At 41.5% G+C, this 20,455-nt stretch overlaps 2 protein-coding genes across 2 annotated transcripts; one reads left to right on the forward strand and one right to left on the reverse strand.

The window, feature by feature from the left end:
* Positions 1-4,648: 4,648 nt before the first annotated feature.
* ap5m1 (adaptor related protein complex 5 subunit mu 1) lies at positions 4,649-9,121 on the reverse strand. The gene is made up of 8 exons (XM_063498240.1): positions 8,915-9,121; positions 8,148-8,808; positions 7,826-8,053; positions 7,611-7,750; positions 7,098-7,183; positions 6,881-6,993; positions 6,646-6,742; positions 4,649-6,557 (listed from the first exon to the last, which is right to left on the reverse strand). The coding sequence occupies exons 1-8, from the start codon at positions 8,980-8,982 to the stop codon at positions 6,475-6,477; spliced, it is 1,476 nt and encodes a 491-aa protein (XP_063354310.1). The 5' UTR covers positions 8,983-9,121; the 3' UTR covers positions 4,649-6,474.
* An 82-nt stretch (positions 9,122-9,203) lies between these two features.
* On the forward strand, positions 9,204-20,254 carry exoc5 (exocyst complex component 5). The gene is made up of 18 exons (XM_063499417.1): positions 9,204-9,392; positions 9,776-9,870; positions 11,176-11,323; positions 11,461-11,655; positions 13,078-13,142; positions 13,353-13,381; positions 14,812-14,921; positions 15,089-15,133; positions 15,228-15,368; positions 15,443-15,525; positions 15,619-15,828; positions 15,947-16,094; positions 16,197-16,305; positions 17,313-17,433; positions 17,518-17,604; positions 17,719-17,827; positions 18,003-18,218; positions 19,024-20,254. The coding sequence occupies exons 1-18, from the start codon at positions 9,366-9,368 to the stop codon at positions 19,210-19,212; spliced, it is 2,127 nt and encodes a 708-aa protein (XP_063355487.1). The 5' UTR covers positions 9,204-9,365; the 3' UTR covers positions 19,213-20,254.
* The last annotated feature ends 201 nt before the right edge of the window (positions 20,255-20,455 follow it).

The following is a 20,455-nucleotide window of genomic DNA, read 5'->3' on the forward strand; positions in this document are numbered from 1 at the left end:
AATATCTCATAACATGGTGAGAAACATTTTTTTCAAATAGTCCTACTGAGATCATCAGTAGGACTATTTGGAAAACAGACAATCCCAAGAGTCACACTACAGTGCTGTTATGGTGGAGCACAGTCAGTGAGTCGAAACCTCTAATGAAGCATTTGCTGAGATGACAGTTTCAGCTAAACAACTGTGGTGGCATTTTAACATATTAAAATAAATGATGTCGAAGAAGCAAAAGGAAAAAAATGCAATGTTCAAATTGTACTTTCATAATGGTCACTGGTATCCAGCTAGAAACTGATAAAACAGATTAATCAGACGGATCTTTTATAATCTTTAGCTGCAGAAAGAGTATTTTGTAAAATACATACAGTCATGTTTAAAAAAGTACAACTATATGCAGTCCTGTGAAAACACCTATAATGCCTCTATAGAAATTAAGAGGGTAAGTAGCAGTCAGGTGCTGCTATTCACATGCACTTGATTGTTTGAAGTGTGAGCACCTCTATCAAAGCACAAGTTTTGCAGTTTTGCTGGTGTGGAGCATTCAGGTGTGCATCAATACAATTCGACAATCGTCCGAGGATACAAGAGCTACATCTCAGAGTTTACAGGCCTCGATTAGCATGTTAAATATTAAGGTTCATTGCAGTACAGTTAGAAAAACATTGAATAAGTATGGCTTGTTTAGAAGGGTTGCCAGGAGAAATCCCTGTCGCATGGCTTAGGTTACATCTGAACAAACCACAAGACTTCTGGAACAAGTGGACAATTTGGACAGACCAGACCAAAGTGGAGGGGTTCGGTGATAATGGACAGCGCCACATTTGGCAAAAAAGAAACGCAGCATGTCAGCCCAAACACCTCATACCAGCTGTCAAGCACGGTGGTAGAGGGGTGATGATTTGGGCTTGTTTAGCAGCCACGGACACGGGCACCTTCTGTCATTGATTGCTAAGATATTTTAGCAATACCTTTTATTTAAACATCTATCCATCTCAAGGTGGCGCTATAATCATGCAAATGGGTACCACAAGTGGCTTTGCAAAATCACACTGGGTAGTTCTTTGACATAATATTTCAGTCAGGTGAAAGCAGTATACCAACACACTGATAGACTGGGACTGCCATCCCTAGATTCATGCGGCTAGCATGATAACAAAAACAATACCAGTCTTTAAAAAAATTCCAAATATTACCAAGCACAGAAAAAAAATGCACAACAACTCCTCTATGCAGCGTAATAGGAACCAGGACTGTAACAGTTTTTTCCTACGCCAGTGCTTTTATGAGCTCTACTGGAGTCATATTTTTCAGTCAGAAAACAATTTCCCAACAAACCTGGCTCCCTCTCTGCTCCCTCTGGGCTTTCAGATAGCAAAGGGGTGCAGGAAAATAACAGGCTCTTTCAAGCATTAACTTATGAGTTACAAAGTAACCTGTAGGGAGAGTTGCCATAGAAACCTAGCTCATTATAATGTGAAAGTCAGGTTGGGATGGAGTGTACACCTACTCTTTTAACCACTTCTTCCAAAAGTGTTATTGCATTTTTACTTGGGCGCCACACAACAACGCTCCAGGACAAATCATAAGTTTGAAAGCCGCTGAGGATGTGAAGACCACTGGGTTTGCTTGGAAGCAGCTGAAGCAAATGATGCAAATTGAAAAGACTCCTTTAAAAGTGAAGTTACTGACATTTTTATAGGACAGGGCAAAAAGGAACAGAAATATTAACACAAGTGGATCTACGCTCACAGAGCCATCATGTGACTGAGGTCATTAGTAACAACCAACTTTAAGACAGATATTGTAACTATTAAACTTTACATATATAGCTTGGACCGAGAAGTATTTTGCAAGTGTCAGCTTCTTGGACAGACAGCAGGACAATGGGCTCTACACACTCCAGACCAGGATTGCATAAAGTGGCCCCATGTAATATTTTGCAAGAAAAGACTCAGAAGCCAAAACCACAATGGACAGTCCCTGCTCTGCCACACGCTGTGGAGCTGCCACCAGGATCTGTGGGAGAGAAAAGCACAACCTTTCCTCCACTGAAGCAGGAAATAACTCTTTCTTTGCTTTCAGGTCAGTCTGCGCCAAATTTCATTCCCAGTTATGATTTATTTGTTTTGTTACTCATCACTATGTGTTACTGATTTTGTGTTTGTGTGTGCTGTAAGACCCACGCTTTGCAGGAACTTTCCATCAAAATAAAGTGACAATTTAAGCATCATTCATTCTCCTCCACCCAGAAGACCTTGGGTTAGCTTGGCAAAATTAGCTGCCTAATATATTTAACTAAAACAGACTAGTCGTGCTGCCTGGTTCATTTTTAAAACATTTCACATCTGCGCTGGGACTCTGGGAGACATCATTCTGCATTATTGTTTCTGACTGGTTGTGATTATTACCCAGACATCCCGTCATTATCTCTCCTCAGGCACTGCAACTGCTGCCCCTTCAAATTGGCCACACAAGCACTGCCAATCAAATTGCCACAGTAATAAAAAAAAAAAAAAAATAGAAATAAAAAAAATATCACTGCTAACCCACTGTCACCTTCATGCTATGTCAAACAATTCCAATAAGGAATTTTGATGTGTTTTTTATAGGACAGGGACCTCACAGATGGGGATGTCCACCGGTTTTTTACAACCTGCCAAGAAGGCACGAGCAAAGTAATTCAGGTAAAGCATCTTGACAAAGTATGGAAGAGGTGAAGTGCATCTTTAGCATCAATAATTTAAATCATACATTTTTACTAACAGTCTGCAACGGTGCTTAAGAGCGAGTGGGAGAGGGTAGAAAAATGGGGTGGATGAGAAAGGAGGAAGAGAGAGGCAGCTGTGAGTCTGAGCCCTTCCTCTTGTCTCCCAGTGGATCTGATTAAAGTGCCAGTAGAGTGGAAAGTGGGGTGGTCTACAGCCATGACTGGCCCTCAATGGGATCTATTTTCAGGCTACAGAGAACAGAAAAGCTCCCACCAGGAGATGCAAACTTGCAGAAACAAATAAAAGCATAGACCCAACAATTGTGTGACTCTTTGTTTTTTAGAGTGTTTGGCTTTAAACCCAGCATCCACTCTTCCATCACCTACAAAACACCAATTCCAACGAAAACTGATGGGTCAGTTCCTTTAGTTATAAATATCTTTACGACAATATGAAAATACTGAGCATTTAATAGCACATAAGTAGTAGAGACATTAAAGGAATTTTCCTGGCAGTGAAGCAGAAGTATGCAGCAAAACAAACTAGAAATATTTCAGTAAAGTACAAATAACTCATTATTATAATTCACTACAGTGCTGGAGTAAATGAACTTAGTTGATTTCAATATCCAGTTTATTTAACCCTTTCTAGGGCAGGTTTCTGGAGGTTCAGAGAGCTGCCTCTCAGCTCACCTCTAAAATGTCAGGCAGAAGAGAAGACATAAGATACAGTCTACACATTTAACGTAGGTAGGCTTGGAAATTGTTGATCTAATACATACTCTGTTTGAATGTGGTGTATTCCAACCTAACTTGCCTTCTTTTATTTGTCCTTTTCGATGGAGATCCAAATGCATAAGGCATCCAGAAGCTGAAACTCGCGAGAACCCACTGAGAGAGACATCTTTTGGAATGAGACCACAAGAAATGGGAACCCCGGCTGCCTTCTGGAGCCAATATCTTTCCCTTCCTTTGGTTTTTAAGTGTAACCTGTCCAGAAAAACAGCTACAACGCAAGCTAGATCATACAGTCAAAGAAGACAGAGTTCATGATGTAGCACAGACTAAAGGAAAAAACCACACAACAAACTGGAGATGGCAGATGTTTTTGAAAACAGCAAAACAAAATAGAAAACTGTGGACAACTGAAGAGAAACTGATGCAGAGAACTGAAGTAAAGTGCACAGAGGTCACAGGATGAAACGGTCAGATAGGCAGGATAAGAAGTAGAAGCAGGATCTTTAAGCTATCATACCAAATTTCAGTTTTCAGAAATGATAACAAAGTTGCTGTGCGTGTTCTGGAACTAACTTTTATTAACAATATGATGAAACCTTTTGATGTTTGGAAGCTACTGCATGTTCTGGCTTTCATGACTGAGTTTATGGCGCCCTCTATTGGTGAAAGAAATGCGATGACGTGAGAAAAACTGCTGTTTATGCAGGAACATTGACGCTCATTTAGCCTCCCTGCACTATTGACAACAAACATCCAAAAATGAACTATTTAGCTAAAAGAGATTTGAATCGACTTTTTTTTTTTTTTTTTTTGGTTTCTGGTCCATTATTAGACATTTGGGATAAAAGTTAGCGCAAAAGAAAAAAAACTTTCAGGCTGCAAATATATTCTGTTATTTAAAAGCAAATGCACGCTCAGACTGAAAACAGGAAACTAGTAATTCTACCATTATTTATGAAGTGGCCTTCCTGAGGCCGACTCTTAGCAGACTTAGACCGGCTGAGAGGAACTGGACTACCAAACACCTGGAGCAACAGAAGCTTTCAATTGCTTGGTCCTCAGGCACAGCGTGTTAAATGAACACAACACAGCAGGAGGAATTTAATCAGCAGTGATAATCTTGCAGTGGTTGGGTAGAACTATTTAAACAGAAGAAATGTACTTTATTAAATGTATTAAAGACATAAATACATGCTAATGTGACTTTTATTGTAATCTGCCACTGGGTGTCATTATTGGGCTGAGGGACACACAGTAATTCAAACATCCACAGAGAAGTGGAAAGCATTTTTTGGCATTTAATTGCAAATTCTTTTGTGGGTGTGCAAAAACATTTTAGTATCCAAACTTCATGATGTTTTAAATGATTTGTAACAATCCAAAATGCTGCGTTTGGCCCACATGATCTTTATTTTGATTATTACAGGACAAAAGTGTAAATCTGTTTCTTGTATGCATGTATGCAAGAGTAAACACATATTAAATAAGTGAACAATTCTGAGAAACAATTCAGCTGAATGCCAAGCGGTATGGACAGAAGGCACTGGAGCAGAGCAACACATTAAATGAGTCCATCTACTTAGCAAGCTATTCAATCAACAAAGCAAAGTCTGCCAGTGAGAGGCCACTAACTGCAGACTTGAGGAGCCAGACTGACCACATATTGCGACACTGAGGAGATTTAGAGTGGCCCAACTCTTCAAAAAAAAAGAAAAAGAAAAAAAAAAAAACCTTCTCCTTTTCCAGTTCGCTAACCACACACACTGGGCCTTAAAGCCAAATCATCGTGGAGGGGGAGAGCCGAGAGGTCTCGGTGTCTGCCACTCCATACTGCTACATAAAAAGAAGGTGAAGGATGCCGTGTGAGCAATTGGTTCCAATTGACAGAGGATTGGTCATGGTCAGCCTTCTGAGTGGAAATCCACGTGAGAATGTAGCATTTGGACCAGCAAGGGGCACAAGAGGCCAATGGCAGACAATGAGGCCACTCAGAGGAGTCTGGCTGCTGTGGAATAGTTGGGACACAATCTCCTCTGGTTTAACCCTTCATCAGCTAGTTATTCATTCAACTTAATGCACAGAGGTAGTAGAAAGAAATGTTACATGCATAGTTCAGGTAATGTGCTGATAAACTGAGGGAAGCATTTGGAACCAAACGCCAATTTGAGCCATTTTATCTATGCATCGAAGCATAAATAGAGGGCTACTCTGATGATTGTGTTACATCAATAAAAGATCAAAATCATTTACAGTAGGCTGCACGATAAATTAGTTAAAACACCTCCTCTGCAACCTCGAGAGGCAACTCAACAGTTACCACCCTTGTGACTTTTTCACCAATTAGGCAGGTCCTGCTCACAGAATGAGACCGACAGCTTTCAAGTCTCAAAGGGCCCGAGGGTCAGCGCTCAATCACAGTCAGGCTGGAGAGTTTGTGTGTTTCAGCTAGCTACTAGTTGACAGGGCAAAGCTGAGGTCAAAAGAGGTGGGGGCCAGTGATTGGTATGGGTGTGGACTCCTGCCAGCTCAAAAGAGAAGCTTTTGTCGCCAAGACACTGGCCGAATCAGGCTTCCCTTTCACAGTCCAGCCGCCCCTCTACTCCAGGCCTACAACAGCTGATGACAAGGCCCCAGCTGCTAATTATCCGGCTGATGGAGAGTCACTGAAGTGCGACTGTCAGAGCAAGGGGTGGCCCTTGTGTCTGCAATGGGATATATCTGAGGCAGACTGGGGGATAAAAGAAGTTGAACTGCAGGTGCAGGTAGTTCTTTAAAAGCAGTAATCCAGTTGATTTTTGCATATTGTGAAGTGCCTTTGCACATGTGAGTAGATAATAGATAATAACTCTCCTGTAAAACAGGGTACCACAAAAATAATTTAACTGGGTCAAAATTCTTTACTTTCAGCTGTACCCAGGACGCTGGGTCCTGGGTCCCAGGGTCGTACGTCACTGTGTGTGCATTACAGTATTTTCAGTCTCATTAATACACAGTGCAGTGTCCACAAAGCCCCTCTTTGTGAATCCATCCTACATCATCATCTGTCCAGAAGATACCGGAGCTGTACCTGTTGAATTCCATATGTAGTACTCTTTGGACTGAAGTTCTCGGGCTGAGGGCAGGACAGACACAGTTGTCAGGGTCACCCAAGAGACAGGCAACAAATATTTTGACAAAAAACTTTTTTACTGTAAGCTTACATGTTACAATCCGTGGCTTGGCAGAAGAATAAACCTGCACCGAATGCTGGTCAACATAACACCCAGACAACGTCATGTCAGGCACTTTGAAATGCAACTGTGAAGAAAAAAGCCACTGAGTAATAAATCTTTTTATCTCGTCTTACATTAATGTGAGTAGTACATGAAGACCATAAGGTAGTAAGTATGGGTGAGGATCCTTGGCTACTTGTAATTATAAAACATAATAACTTACTTTGACATAAGCAGTAAGTTTTGTGCAGAGTGGGTCAGAAGGTCCTGGTGTTGGTCCAGAAAAGCTGATCTTACCCTCCATCGTAACCTCACGAGACTTTGGGAACTTTTGCCCTACATATCATTGAGAATAAAATAGTCATCCATTTTTTTAAGTATGCAGATGCAGTGTAAGTGATTTTGTTTCTTATAGGGAGAGTCTGAAGCATAACGCTTACCCAGGACCCAGACAAGCAGGTTTTTCTCTTTTGAAAAATCCAACTGTCCAGAGCTCACCTTCATATCTACAACACCCATTTGATCCCTGCACAGTGCACACAGAGACAGTATGCAGACAATCAATTAAATCGGATCAAAGACATTAGAGTTCCACAAAAACTTAGGAGGCACAATAATTTCAAGTCTGAGACTTGCTGTTGAAGTGTTGCTTTTTCTTTTTTTCTTTTTTTACAGAGGTTACAGAACACAGCTGAATTACAGTGCAGTTTGTTTAATAGTCTCTCACACACAAGCAAGAGACTATAACTCTCCTAAATTAGATTTAAAAACATTTAAAAGAGTTTTCTATTAAAAAAAATGTATCCTGCAGACATATGTGCATTTGATTTTTCAACAATTTCTAAACTCCTAAAAGGGCTCTCAGCAATTATATTTATGACTGGATCATATTCTGCTTGTAAAGAAAGCATAAAGCACGAGGAAATAGTGATTTTGAACTTTGTGCAGTTTACCTGTTAAAGAATGGCAGGTGAGCATTACAGAACTCAAAACTGTTCTTTATACTCTCATGAAGTTTGAGGGTTACTGACACGCGAAGCTGGTTCTCCTCTTCCTTTAGTTGGTATGAACCAAGTATGGGTGGAACAGGAACCTGGTGAGAAATTAAGATTTTAGCAGAAATCATTTACAAAATGAAAACATATCTGCAAGGAATTTGTATGCATACCTCAGAAGTATAGCTGCATAGTCTGAAGGGCTCTAGAGGAGGGGAAAAGGGAAACTTGTATGGCCCGGAGAAAGCTGAGCCATCATAATTATCCACACTGCTGGCAGTCAGGATACTTGAATCCAGAGATGTGACACAGGGATGGACCAGGATGTCCTGCAGTGGAGAACCATTTGGTGGCAGTGATAGAGTCACTGTCACATTTGGGAGCACCCCCTCCACTTCACACTGTTGAAAGAAGGGTAGAAATGTAGAATAATCCTAAATAAATCATTTCCAGAAGTTATAACATTAATCACTTTTATTTACATTGTGGACTTACTTTGCATGTCACAGTGCCATAAACATCCCAGAGGTCCTGTCTGCTTCGATTACCATACTGCATGGACTGCACTGTTTCTATCAGTCCAACATTAACCACAGCTCGACCTCGGTGTAGTCCTGTCTTCCAGGCTGGTTGTTTCTGAGTTCCAACAGAAGTGGGCGCTGTGGGTGTAGCAGGTGTCCCAGGTAGGGGGACATCAAGGGGTGTGCCAAGTGGACAAACCTGCAGGAGGACTGAGGGCAACATTGCCAGGCGAGAGCCAAGCCCTTCACTATCAGGCTTACTCCCTGAGCCAAGGAGAAAACTCTGTAGGCCTGCCAGAAGTGTGAGACCCTGTGAGACTGACAGCAGACTGGCCAGAGGTGGCCGCGGATCAGGAGGGACATCCACTAAAGGCAGACAAGCCAGAATGAGAGGCCCTTGCGAGACAGTCAACACAGGCCAAAGTATTCCTTTTCCAGGTCCATCCACATGCAGCTCCAGGGCTGGTGACCGTGGACGGTAAAGACAGTCATCTCTGAGGGCTACATAATTCTTGCCTGAGTCTGAAAGCCCCAGTTCAGTGAGCAGGAGCTGCAGGAAAGTACTCTCCTCTGGGACTGCTACATATGAGGAACCTGCCAGGCTCTTTGCACGGTGCTCCACGGTGGAAAACCTCCTGATGAAGGACACACAAGACATGACAAAACAGAGCGATCTACAAGCAATCCGAAAAAAAATATGTTATGTTAGCATATATGTGACAATAATTAGAAGTCACAAACCTAGAAAAGCGTATTGACAGATTTCCTCCATTCTCGTGAGAAATAATCCACAAACCACGTACAGTCATTTCTCCGACTACAGCAAACTCCCGACTTTATGGGGTGAAAAACAAAAGCGTCAAAATCTAATATTTAAATCTCCTTGTGCATGTGTTAAATTCATTTTTTGCTTCGCTGTATGAACATCGCTGATGCTTGCTACTTACTTCCTGCTTTTGTTGTTTCATGTGACAACTACGTCCAATCAGCTGACAAATGCGCTTGCGCACTTCCAAGCGGCTGTCCCCACCCTTCTCTCCCATACAGGAAGCTGGATTGCCAACCAGCTAGCTGTCAACAAAGGGCAAAACTGTACGAAACCACCAAATCAATGCAGAAGTCGGCTTTATTGCCGGCTTTGAGTTCCATCTCCTAGGTTTTATTTCACCGCGCCGCCAGCTGAATCTTTAACATGGCGACGACAGCTCATCTGTTCGAGGTAAAATGACAACGGGTAGCTGTGTTAGCTGTCAGGCTAGCTAAGGGGCTAACTACAATTAACGGTACCCTAACGGTGCCGACCGTATTTATCAATTGAGTGCATAATTAAGAATTAATAATAACTCAAGCATTGGGGAGAAATTTTGGTTTCTTGTTGTTAAAGTGAGAGAAAAGAGGACACGTATTGTTTAATTGTATGAGTTCGCTTAGTCGAGGAAATAGCAATGTTGTTGGCTGTTTGTGTGCAATAAAATCAGCACAGGTAACTTTAGTAACCTTTTACAATTTACCCGATCTTGTAATCTTTTACCATCCTTTTGTAGACAACTGTCCTATTTTGGCCCAATTGACGCTTCTCCCATTGCCTTTTCTCCGCTTTAGGAGCCCTTTGATGCAGATGAGTACATTGAAAGGCTGGCATGGAGGACTCCTGGGGGAGGCTCCAAAGGAGGAGCCGAGGCATTTGACCCCAAAAGGTACTATAGATACTTGTCATTTACATATGCAGTAGCATCTCTCTTACACTTAATATAAGGTCGTAGTTTATAAGAATTACATGCACCACATTTTAGCTCAAAGTTTTAGATTATATAGCGTATAAGATCTTCTTCCATCCATTAAGCTTTATTGGAAAGGAAGTAAAGTTTAATTGATTATTTTTAGTTATTATAATAATAAATATGTTCTCAAAAGGATGCCTTATTCATGAATTAATATTTCAACTTTTACAAATGGAAAACACAGCCTTTCGACTCACCTGGCTGTATAAAGATTTTCCATTAACCATGCATACTGTCTTTCTAGCCATAGTGCCACTCATTTTTTGAACAGTTAATTAAATTAATTAGACTCCGTAATCAAGACTGTTTTCTCTCTGTAGCCATTAAATACACATAAACCATCTTCTTCTCTCTCAGTAAACATATTTTGATAATAATTTAGGGTAAGCTTCCTGTAAAAATACTTGGAAATAATTCATTATATTTTAGATTTTAGTGTTTCAATTACATTATGTCATTGTATTATTTTATAACAGTCAACAGACTGACTTTCTAAAGAAGCTGTCCTTCCTTGCTTCACAAAGCTCACCTGGATCTCCTCTCCACTCATTTAAAGTTTCGGGTTTGGAGAAAAACAAGAAATAAATATTAAAGTCTTTTGCATCTTTTTTCCCCATATTTGTTATGATGTTTATATTTGGGGACAGGCCTGCATCTCGTAAGCAAAAATGCCACAACAGTTTAACTGTACCACAGATGCATCCTGCTTATCTTCTCACTACACAAACTGTTGCCGCCACCTCCTCGGATACTCTTAGCTACAAGTCAGAGACAACATATCTGTGGAGGCCACCATACTGTGAGTCACCAGCCAGGGAATGAGTGTCTGTTGGGAAAGGATGGGAGATGTCTTTAAGCTCTAGCCAGTGCTGAGGGAATTAGTCAGAAGATTATACACTCATCATTTTGGGATGTTTCCTACTCTGTGAAATGTGGTGCTGACTTAGAACATTTGCTCTGCAGTCCTGGTGGCACTTAAAATGCAGCTGACGAAGCTGCTAGTTTTCAGAGCTTCTTAAGCCTGGGGACCCAGGAATTAAGCATCTGGCACTATTCTTTAACTATTAACTGTAACTGTGAGGTCAGTGGGACAGATTTAACCTTGCGGTACCAAATTACTATTCTAAACTAAGGGCATTTTCTGCATCTTTTACCTGTTATTTTTTAAGAACTACCAAGTGGAAACTTACATTTACACATGCATTCTTTCCCCCATTAAAGGCTACTGGAGGAGTTTCAGAACCACATTGAGGAGTTGAAGCAATTGGATGAGAAGATCCAGCGGAAGGTGGAGAAGCTTGAGCATCAGTGTCATCGTGAGGCCAAGGAATTTGCCCACAAAGTTCAAGACTTGCAGAGAAGCAACCAGGTATGTTGTGTGGTGAAAGGAGCCAATCACACCCACTGCAAAGCCCTTGAGCTGTCAAAGATTATATTATCTGTCATTCCAAAACCTTTTTTCTGTGTGTTTTTATTTCACATCCTCTTTGTTTTGCATGATATCAGGTGGCCTTTCAGCATTTCCAAGAGCTCGACGAGCACATCAGCTATGTGGCCACTAAGGTTTGTCACCTGGGGGACCAGCTGGAGGGGGTGAACACGCCTCGCCAGAGAGCTGTGGAAGCTCAGCGTCTGATGACCTACTTCAACGAGTTCTTGGATGGAGACCTACGCAGCGATGTATTTAACAACCCAGAGAAGGTAAGTATGCTGCACATGTTCTTTCCCTTCACATCAGTGGAGGTGTGTATGCGTGACCATTGTCGGGGGCCCCCTGCTGTGATACTGCTGGAGGTGAGAATGAACAGGATTACGAGGTAAACCATCCATATTAATTTGTTAAGTTTATCCCTTTAGTTGGATCCCTCGACTAATTTGGATTAATAAACTGTCATTTGCTGTCTGACAATAGCTGGCTGATTGACTAGCATGGATGTCAACATGCTCATGTCAAAACTAATTGCATTTACAGTAGGTTGTCTGGGAGAGAGAATTTGGATGGCCCTCAGCTTTGTGTCACGTTACAGCAGGAGAGAGCTTGTAGCAAGGTGGTGCACACAAGGGCACTGGTGACATACATCCTGGGAAAAGATATGCACACTTTTACCCAGTTTCAGTCTACACAGAGGCCTTTTCAATGTTAGACAAGTGGCCAAAAGTTTGATTTTGCAGTTTTGTAGTGACAGCAGAGAGACTGAGATGCTTTAGATTTATTCTTGTTTGTAGGAATGTCATTAGCGGATGCTGAGAAGTGTGTCTGGGGGTCAATCCCAGAGACGAAAGCTGGAGATGGAGCTGGTTTTCTGGAAAGGCATGCAGAAATATCTGTCCAGATTCCTTTTTCCTGAGCATACCTCCATATGAGGGGGAAAAGAGGAAAGCTGCAAGTGAATAGCTGAAGGGGGATGGCTTTGCTAATCCTTCTGAAAGGGAGGGTTGGGCCGCCAGCGTGGAGACAAGTGCTGCTAAACCCTGACTGCAGGGAGACGGCTACATTACTTACATGGGATTTAGCTAATCTTAGCTGGGGGACAGATACTTAGAAAACCTTCGCCGAGCAGAAAGGCTGGATCCTCCTCACGGGAGCAGAGTAATGATGTTAGCTGAGGCAGGCATCTGCGGGAACAGAGGAGTTGCGGACGGCGGGCCTTTCGTAGGTCTGGGGCTTTTTTTTCAGCCAGCGTGTATGTCAGGAGGGGTGGGTGTGTGTAGGGGGGTGTGGGGCGGCTCTCGACAGGGCCCCCTTTTTTTTAGACAGATATCCCTGGACGGACAGATTATTGAAGGCGATTTAGACTCCTGTGGGATTACAGCCTATTCAGAAAAGGCATGCCAATAAAGAGTTGGATGTGCTGCTAAGTCAGGACTTCCGCTGCTGCTGCCGATGCCCAGGTGAGCGCAGCCTGTCTGTTATCAGCTCCCTGTTCAACACGGGAAGGTGGAGGAGGGCTGCTTTAAGATGATGATCCCTCAAGGGGAGACACTGCCGGCGGCCTGCCCACTTTTTCTCTGGATGTCCACCTCACATGGTCCCGCTGTGCTCTCACTCTTTTTCCATCACCTGATATCTCTCTCTCATACACACACATTTATACCCACTCTCACTTTTTCTCTGTTCCTCAGATTAAGGAAGCTGCTGATATCATTCAGAAGCTGCATCTCATTGCCCAGGAGCTGCCATTCGACAGGTGAGTCAGGCATCCTGAAGGCAGCTTTAGACAAAAGCAGTGACATACAAGAGGAACACAGAGTATTACTTTTGTTCCTCTCAGTGTAATCGCAACACTAAATCTTTACAGCATCATGTGATTTCTAAAAATATAACCGTCTACTTTTTTATTTTACTAGTATATAGATTAAAATGTCATTGATATTGATTTACTGTTTTTCTCTGCCAGGTTTGCAGATGTCAAGGCAAAAATTGCAAGTAAGTTTTTGACAGTCACCCACATTTAGTGTTTCTATTGTAAACCACTTGGAATGACCAAGTTTTCTTCATTAATTATTAATAAAATATGATCTGATCTTCATCTGAGATACAGTTACAAAAACCAAGGCACCTTTATTGAACACTTGAAGCAGTCAGTCACAGTGCAGGCTAAAAAAAAAAGTGTTCGGTTTGTTTGAATTTGAGTCACTGCTCCAATGAAGAAAATGTGATTAAAGTTAAACAAACACTGTTTGTTTTAACCATCCCTCAGTCTCAACAACTTTCATGGGTCCGAACATTAACCCTGGAGAACCCATGGGGTCAAATTTGACCCCATGGTTTCCCTAGAAAACCAATGGGGTCGGCTGGGGTCGGCTCTGACCCCATGGGTCAAATTTGACCCCATGGTTTCCCTAGAAAACCAATGGGGTCGGCTCTGACCCCATGGGTTCTCCAGGGTTAAAAAGCCTTTAAAAGTATTTCTGAAGACCCGGGTGGTCATCTGTCCAGGCCTGATGCTACTGTCATGAGTAGTGAATGTACTACAGAGTTCAGACCAGGAGCAAAATTGTGTGTACATAAAGAATGAAAAAAACCAAACAAGGCTTACAGAAAACACCTGCAGAAATATCAAAACTTTGCAAAAATGTTTGTTTCTGTAACTTTATTTCCAGTCTAAGAAAAACAGTAAATGACAGTGTGCTGAAGGAAGGACAAATGGAACCACTGCCCTCCCAAAACAACTTTGTGCAATATGTCAAGGTTACTGAAGTCCATTTAGGTATTCCAGAACACTTGTTGATCAGTGTTTCCTGGACTAATGAGAAAGAAGTTGTTTTTTTGGTGTTTGTTTTTTTTAATAATAAACACAAATACACACAAAATTCTGTGCAAAGAGGATAGTACATTAGCACTCAACCCTTAGATCATCAGTATACTCTTTTCTATCTCGGGGCCTGGATGTCTCCCAATCTAGGGGGAAACAATGACATGAAACAATGAAAGGTGTCTCTATATGAAACTGTGGGGTGTGGAAAAACTGAGGAAAATGGGATGTAAAAGTTGACTTATGTTTATGCTGTAGGATGTGACCTGTAAACTTTTTTTGGCTTCCGAATGGGGGCATGCTGATGTGTGCTGATGCACACCATCCTCATCTGATGGAGGTTTTTGCCATTAAGATGCATAACTAAATTTAAGAGTTTAATTCCTTTTTCCAGCCTGCACTGTGTTGATTTTTAAATCACATGAAGTACAACTGTTTGTGTATCATTAATTTAGTCAGCTTGTGTTTATTGGTGTCTGTGACTTAGATGAATATCAGGCCACATTTTATGAGTAGTCAAATCAGAAATCCTAGTAATCCTTTGTAATAATATAATATAAAATCTAATAATTTATTGGTGGTTGTTTGGTTTTCTAACCAGGTAAATACCATGACCTGGAGCGGCAGTTAATCCAGGAGTTCACTGCAGCTCAGCGCAGGGGTGAGATTGGACGTATGCGAGAGGTTGCAGCAGTTCTATTACATTTCAAGGTAACCTAGAAAATAGGTTCAGTGTCCACATTTGACCTAATCTTTGGTCAAATTAATAGGATAATTGTGATTCCCATTCTGTTCATATTAATCATGTATGATTTAAATTTTTAGCACTTCCTTGAAATGTTGCACAGTGATGTAATGCTTGTGTCTTTTCGTAAAAGGGCTATGCACACTGTGTGGACGTCTACATCAAGCAGTGTCAGGAGGTGAGTGTGTAAAGTTCCTCTTACACTTGGTAGTATTGCTTCAAGTAATATCTGCAGACATTTACATGTTGCTGGTGTCATCTGTCTTTGTAAGGGTGCCTACATGAGGAATGATGTGTTTGAGGACACGGCAGTCCTCTGCCAGAGGGTCAATAAGCAGGTGGGCGAGGTCTTCAGTAGTCCTGAGACTGTCATGGCCAAACTCATCCAGAACATCTTTGAGAACAAATTACAGGTATTTCTACTGAAATTAAGAGTTTGATGTATTACTCTGTATTTGGTTATATTTAACTGGCTTTGTGTCTGCAGGCACATGTTAAAGAAAAACTGGATGAAACTCGACACTCAGATGTAGAACAATACCTCAAGAATCTCTATGACCTTTACACCAGGTAATTAACTTGCTGACTTTTAATTCAGTTCACTTCATGGGTACCCAGAAACCATTGGTCTTGTTTATGACTCTGATTATTTCCCTTTTGAAGGACCACAGGATTAGCCACAAAGCTCACAGAGTTCAACCTGGGCTCAGACAAGCATACATTCCTCTCCAAGCTGATTAAGAGCATTTTTTCTTCATACTTGGAAAGTTACATTGACATGGAGAGAGAATACCTTCGCACTCGAGGTGCCATGATTCTGCAGCGATACTACGACTCCAAGAATCACCAGAAACGGCCAGTGGGCGCTGGCAGGTCAGACTTTTGCACATTTGATTTTACACAAAGAAAAGATTAACTGGTAAAAAAAAAAACAGAAAACAAAACAAAACAAAAAAACAAAACATAATTTAAGTTTTGTTTTTTGTAACAGTATTCAAGATCTGAAGGAACGGATCAGACAACGCACCAATCTTCCACTGGGTCCTAGCATTGACACCCACGGAGAGACTTTTCTCTCTCCGGAGCTGGTTGTCAATTTGTTGCAGGAGACACGCCATGCCTTTGAGAGATGCCACAGGGTGAGGCTTTTCTGCCCTATGTTTACTCGCGGTGCGCTAACTGTACTGCATTTGTGTTTTTTGAAAAAGTTTAAATGCATATTTTTCTTTGATGTTACACAGCTTTCAGACCCATCTGACCTGCCCAAGAATGCCTTCTCAATCTTCCTGCTACTGGTTGACCACCTTTGTGTAGAACACATTGATTACGCCTTAGAGATTGGCCTCTCAGGTAAATCCAACTTAGCTCATTAAAACCATAATGTTTGTCTGCAGTGTTCACTATAGCTGTGTCCTAAAGCTAAAACTTTTAATACACTGGCAAGGATGATCCAGGTCTTCCTTGCCATCTTGTAAGAAAAGCTTTTCAATCAAACAGCCAGCAGACTGTTAAATAATAGCAGCCATCCCGGTGAAACTTTGATAATGGTCTAGTCCAGTGGTTCTCAAACTGTTGAACCAGAGCAGATTAGGAAAACCAGATGAATACAATATTTCTGTCTTACATTTATTTGTAACAAAACACTAACAAAGGAAGCTAGAAACACATCGAATTCAGTGCTGATGGGGCGCCTAACCCAGCTGTCATTTGGCGAGAGAGACACAAATCATTTTATCAAAGGCAAAATAAATCCCAATTTGTTAGCCGCATGTGGAAGATCCATCATCTTTCTCCTGTGACTTATTTGCTCCACATGAGTTGAAACCATCAAGTATGTTACCTGGCAGGCCACATCCTCCTCAGTTTTTGATTCGACGCCTAGAGGAAAACACCTGCTCTGACATCACTCACTGCGGTTGGTTATATGTGCCCATTAATGTCTGTTCCATACGAAAAAGTAAAAAATCCAAGTTACCTTGATGCCATGCAGGCTGCGCTTTTGGCACTTCTTTACATTTTCTATGGGACTGTATAATAAGGGAGCAGCTTATCATTTTCAGCCAGCTACAGTGGAACTAAACATGCATTTGGTACATCCCAGTGCTCAATTCGTTAGGTACATTCTGCATTAAGGAAATGGATCATTGATGTCCCTGTGGTTTGATTACTTTCTCCTCACTGTCTGACACTGAAATAGAGCGTTACTGAGAATTTCTGCTTCATGCATTATATTTCTCTAATGCCAAGAAGTAGACATCAGGCAGTAGTGGTTTTCTGCTCTTTGTGAATCATGTTGATTCATGCTTTCACCCACCTATTTTTCCTATCGTCTGGCTTTCTCTCTTTCTCTTCTACAGCAATTCCCTCACCTGATGCAAAGAATGCCAACCTGTACTTCCTGGATGTGGTTCAGCAGGCGAACTCTATCTTCCATTTGTTTGACAAACAGTTTAATGACCAGCTCATGCCTCTGATAAGGTCCGTTAAGGGTTAAAGATGATGAAACCTTTATTCATTTAGTAAAAAGATTTTCCGAATTTACCTTTCCTAATCTGTTTTTAGCTCATCTCCAAAGTTGGCAGAGTGTTTGCACAAGAAAAAAGAGGTGATAGAGCAGATGGAAGTAAAACTGGACACAGGAATCGACAGGTCAGTGTGTTTCTAATACTTTGTCTGTATGTGCAGATGGAAACCTGTAATGAAATAGCAAGTAGTTTTAAAAGACATTTATGGGTGTTTTGTTTTTTTCCCTGCTGCACACAGAACACTAAACTGCATGGTGGGCCAGATGAAGCACATCTTGGCAACAGAGCAGAAGAAGACAGATTTCAGGCCTGAGGATGAAAACAATGTCATGATCCAGTACACTACAGTAAGAGAGAAAAATCTTCAGCTTGCTTTAAGGAGCTCACATTCAAAACTAAACAAATTAGCAAAGGAAACTTGCAAATCAAATCCACACCTAGTTTTTCTTGGACTAAATACAGATAGTGTGTCGGACTGAACGCGTTTTCCATGTTTCTCCGCGTGTACCCCCCACCTGACAGGCCTGCTCCAAGGTATGTGCCTACGTCAGTCGGCAGGTGGAGCACGTGCGGAAGTCCATGGATGGGAAAAATGTGGACACAGTGCTGACGGAGTTGGGCATTCGTTTCCACCGGCTCATCCATGAGCATCTACAGCAATACAGCTACAGCTCAATGGGAGGGATGCTGGCCATCTGCGACGTGGCTGAATACCGACGATGCGCCAAGGACTTCAGGGTGAGCGTGGGGTGGGGTGGGGGGTGGAGCATAGGTCCAGAATGCACTGGTCACAGGGCAAACATGGCTTTGCCTACAAAGGCTCTACCTGGGATGTTTTATTAAATAAACTGGTCAGGCCAATCCAAAATAAAGGCTCTGGCATCCTTTGTTAATCTTTCAGTACAAACAAGAAGGGTGGCAAATAAGAATTATTTCCATCATTGATTATTTGATTGCTTATTTTCCTTTGTTAAACATTCAGTCTAAACATACATGGACCAACAACATTGTAAATTTTCAGTGTTTAACGTGTACATTTGCTTATTTTGTCAGAACAGCTGTTAAAAGTCCACAAGACAATTCATTTTAATTATTAGTTATTTAACCCTGTAAAGCATGAACCATTAAAAAATTGTCAGAAAATTAGGTTTTTTAACCTTCTGAGGACTAAAAAAATGAATATGCATTTATAAATATAAATTTGAATGTATGCATTTTATTGTAATTTGTGTCATTTTTACTAAATCTGGCATTTTTGTAGACTATTGCTCGCAGTTTGTTTACCTCAAACAAAAACATAAGGGGACTAGGGTTAAAGTTGGGGGGGGGGGGGAACACTGATGTAGAGGTTTAAAAAACTTGACCCGTGTATCATGTTATGTAGCAAATAAATAAATTAAATAAATCTATTTACAATTAACTATATAATACGGAAAAACTGGCAATTCTCACAGAGAGTCTGCAAATATTAGACATTTTTATTTAATCTAAATGTGTAAAAACCTAAAGTATGTAAACATTTTTGTGCTTCGCTGTCTTTCAGGTCCCTCTGGTGCTGCAGCTCTTTGACACACTCCATGCCCTTTGTAACCTCCTGGTGGTTGCCCCTGATAACCTGAAGCAGGTCTGTTCGGGTGAGCAGCTAACCAATCTGGACCGAAACCTCCTGCACGCCTTCGTCCAGCTCAGAGTGGATTACCGTTCAGCTCGACTCGGTAGACACTTCAGTTAATGACTGTTTCAACACCTCCCTGAGCTCCGTCCAGTAAATTATGCTTTGATGAGATGATGCATCTTGAAGATACCCATTACTGCTTCAGTGAATGCATCAGTCTGGCCCTAGCATACAGACTGTACTGGGATTGCTTTGTGCGTCATGGAGACAAGGGCCAGTGCTCCTTGAATGTGTGTATTTTACCTTTTTTTTTCCATTGTTTATTTCTCCAAGCTGAAGAAATTTAAATGTCTATTGACTTCATTTCAATTGTTTTTAAATACTAATCTATCACCAATCCTTATGGCAAAGATATCTGAAATCTAAGTAAATGGACATTACTAATTTCTATGGTTATCTAAAAAGAAACACTTTTTTTTTTTATTGTGCCAAAAATATAAATTCTGTGGCTGCACCTGTGCACAGAAGTGGACCCGAAAGCTGCTTTAAAGGGAATCTGTCAACAATCACGCTGTAAAGTCAAGGCTGTAGTCGCTCTGTGCATTGCAGACAGCTACCCCTTGTAATGAACTGTAGGAAACCAGACAGAGACAGCCTGACTAAGCATGAGATCTGAGCTCTGTCTGGCTAAGAGAGACACATGACCACCTCTATAACCTTTGACCCTTGACCACAAATTACAGGTCAAGAGGCCATCTCAGAGAAGTGTGATCCGAGCTGTAAACAGGTCTGAGAACCTCTCTGTAGGTTCGGGTGGTCTCTTTATGGCTTAGATGATTGGTGTGATGGGTCACTGAGTATCTGTCACTGTAATTGCACAGATCAACACTTACTCATCCAGTGGGACACACGGTCCAAAGACATTGTCAGTCTGATCTGCAGTGTTTCTGGGTCAGGAGACACTACAGTGTGGACCTCTAATGATTAAGGAAACAAGCTAAAAGGGACTTCTTCACACAGGGCTTATTAGGGAGCTTCTACACTGAGAAAGACAAAGGGTTGTGTACCTAATGCCCAAAACTGTCTCTTATACAAAGTCGCTCTCATTGTACTGCTGTTTACCTTAATTAGTGACCCAATAAAAATCTGTTGCATTTTATTACTGTCTGTCTATGAATATCCTTCATAAATTGGGGAGCTGTGAATAGAAAGTTTGCTGAGTTCTCTTCAAATGTGACTTTCAAAGTGAGATGAAACAGTCTGTCTATAGAAGTCATCAAGTATTCATAGGAATTCTTGCCACCAGAGTAAAGTTCTTTCTTAGACTTCAGGAAGTGAGCAGAGCCAGAGGGGATTAGAT

This window comes from Pelmatolapia mariae, linkage group LG16_19 (assembly GCF_036321145.2).
Source record: "Pelmatolapia mariae isolate MD_Pm_ZW linkage group LG16_19, Pm_UMD_F_2, whole genome shotgun sequence".
In the NCBI taxonomy this organism is placed as follows: Eukaryota; Metazoa; Chordata; class Actinopteri; order Cichliformes; family Cichlidae; genus Pelmatolapia; species Pelmatolapia mariae.

Bases quoted from the DNA above. Each gene is read 5' to 3' on its own strand.
- ap5m1 (XM_063498240.1), bottom strand. From the start codon at position 8,982: ATGACTGTACGTGGTTTGTGGATTATTTCTCACGAGAATGGAGGAAAT. The intron at 7,184-7,610 runs GTAAACTGCACA...TGCACTGTGCAG, and splicing joins CACCTGCCATTCTTTAACAG to GGATCAAATGGGTGTTGTAG. The intron at 6,743-6,880 runs GTAAGTTATTAT...TTTTCTTCACAG, and splicing joins AACTTACTGCTTATGTCAAA to TTGCATTTCAAAGTGCCTGA.
- exoc5 (XM_063499417.1), top strand. From the start codon at position 9,366: ATGGCGACGACAGCTCATCTGTTCGAG. The intron at 9,871-11,175 runs GTACTATAGATA...CCCCCATTAAAG, and splicing joins GAGGCATTTGACCCCAAAAG to GCTACTGGAGGAGTTTCAGA. The intron at 17,828-18,002 runs GTAAGAGAGAAA...CCCACCTGACAG, and splicing joins TCATGATCCAGTACACTACA to GCCTGCTCCAAGGTATGTGC.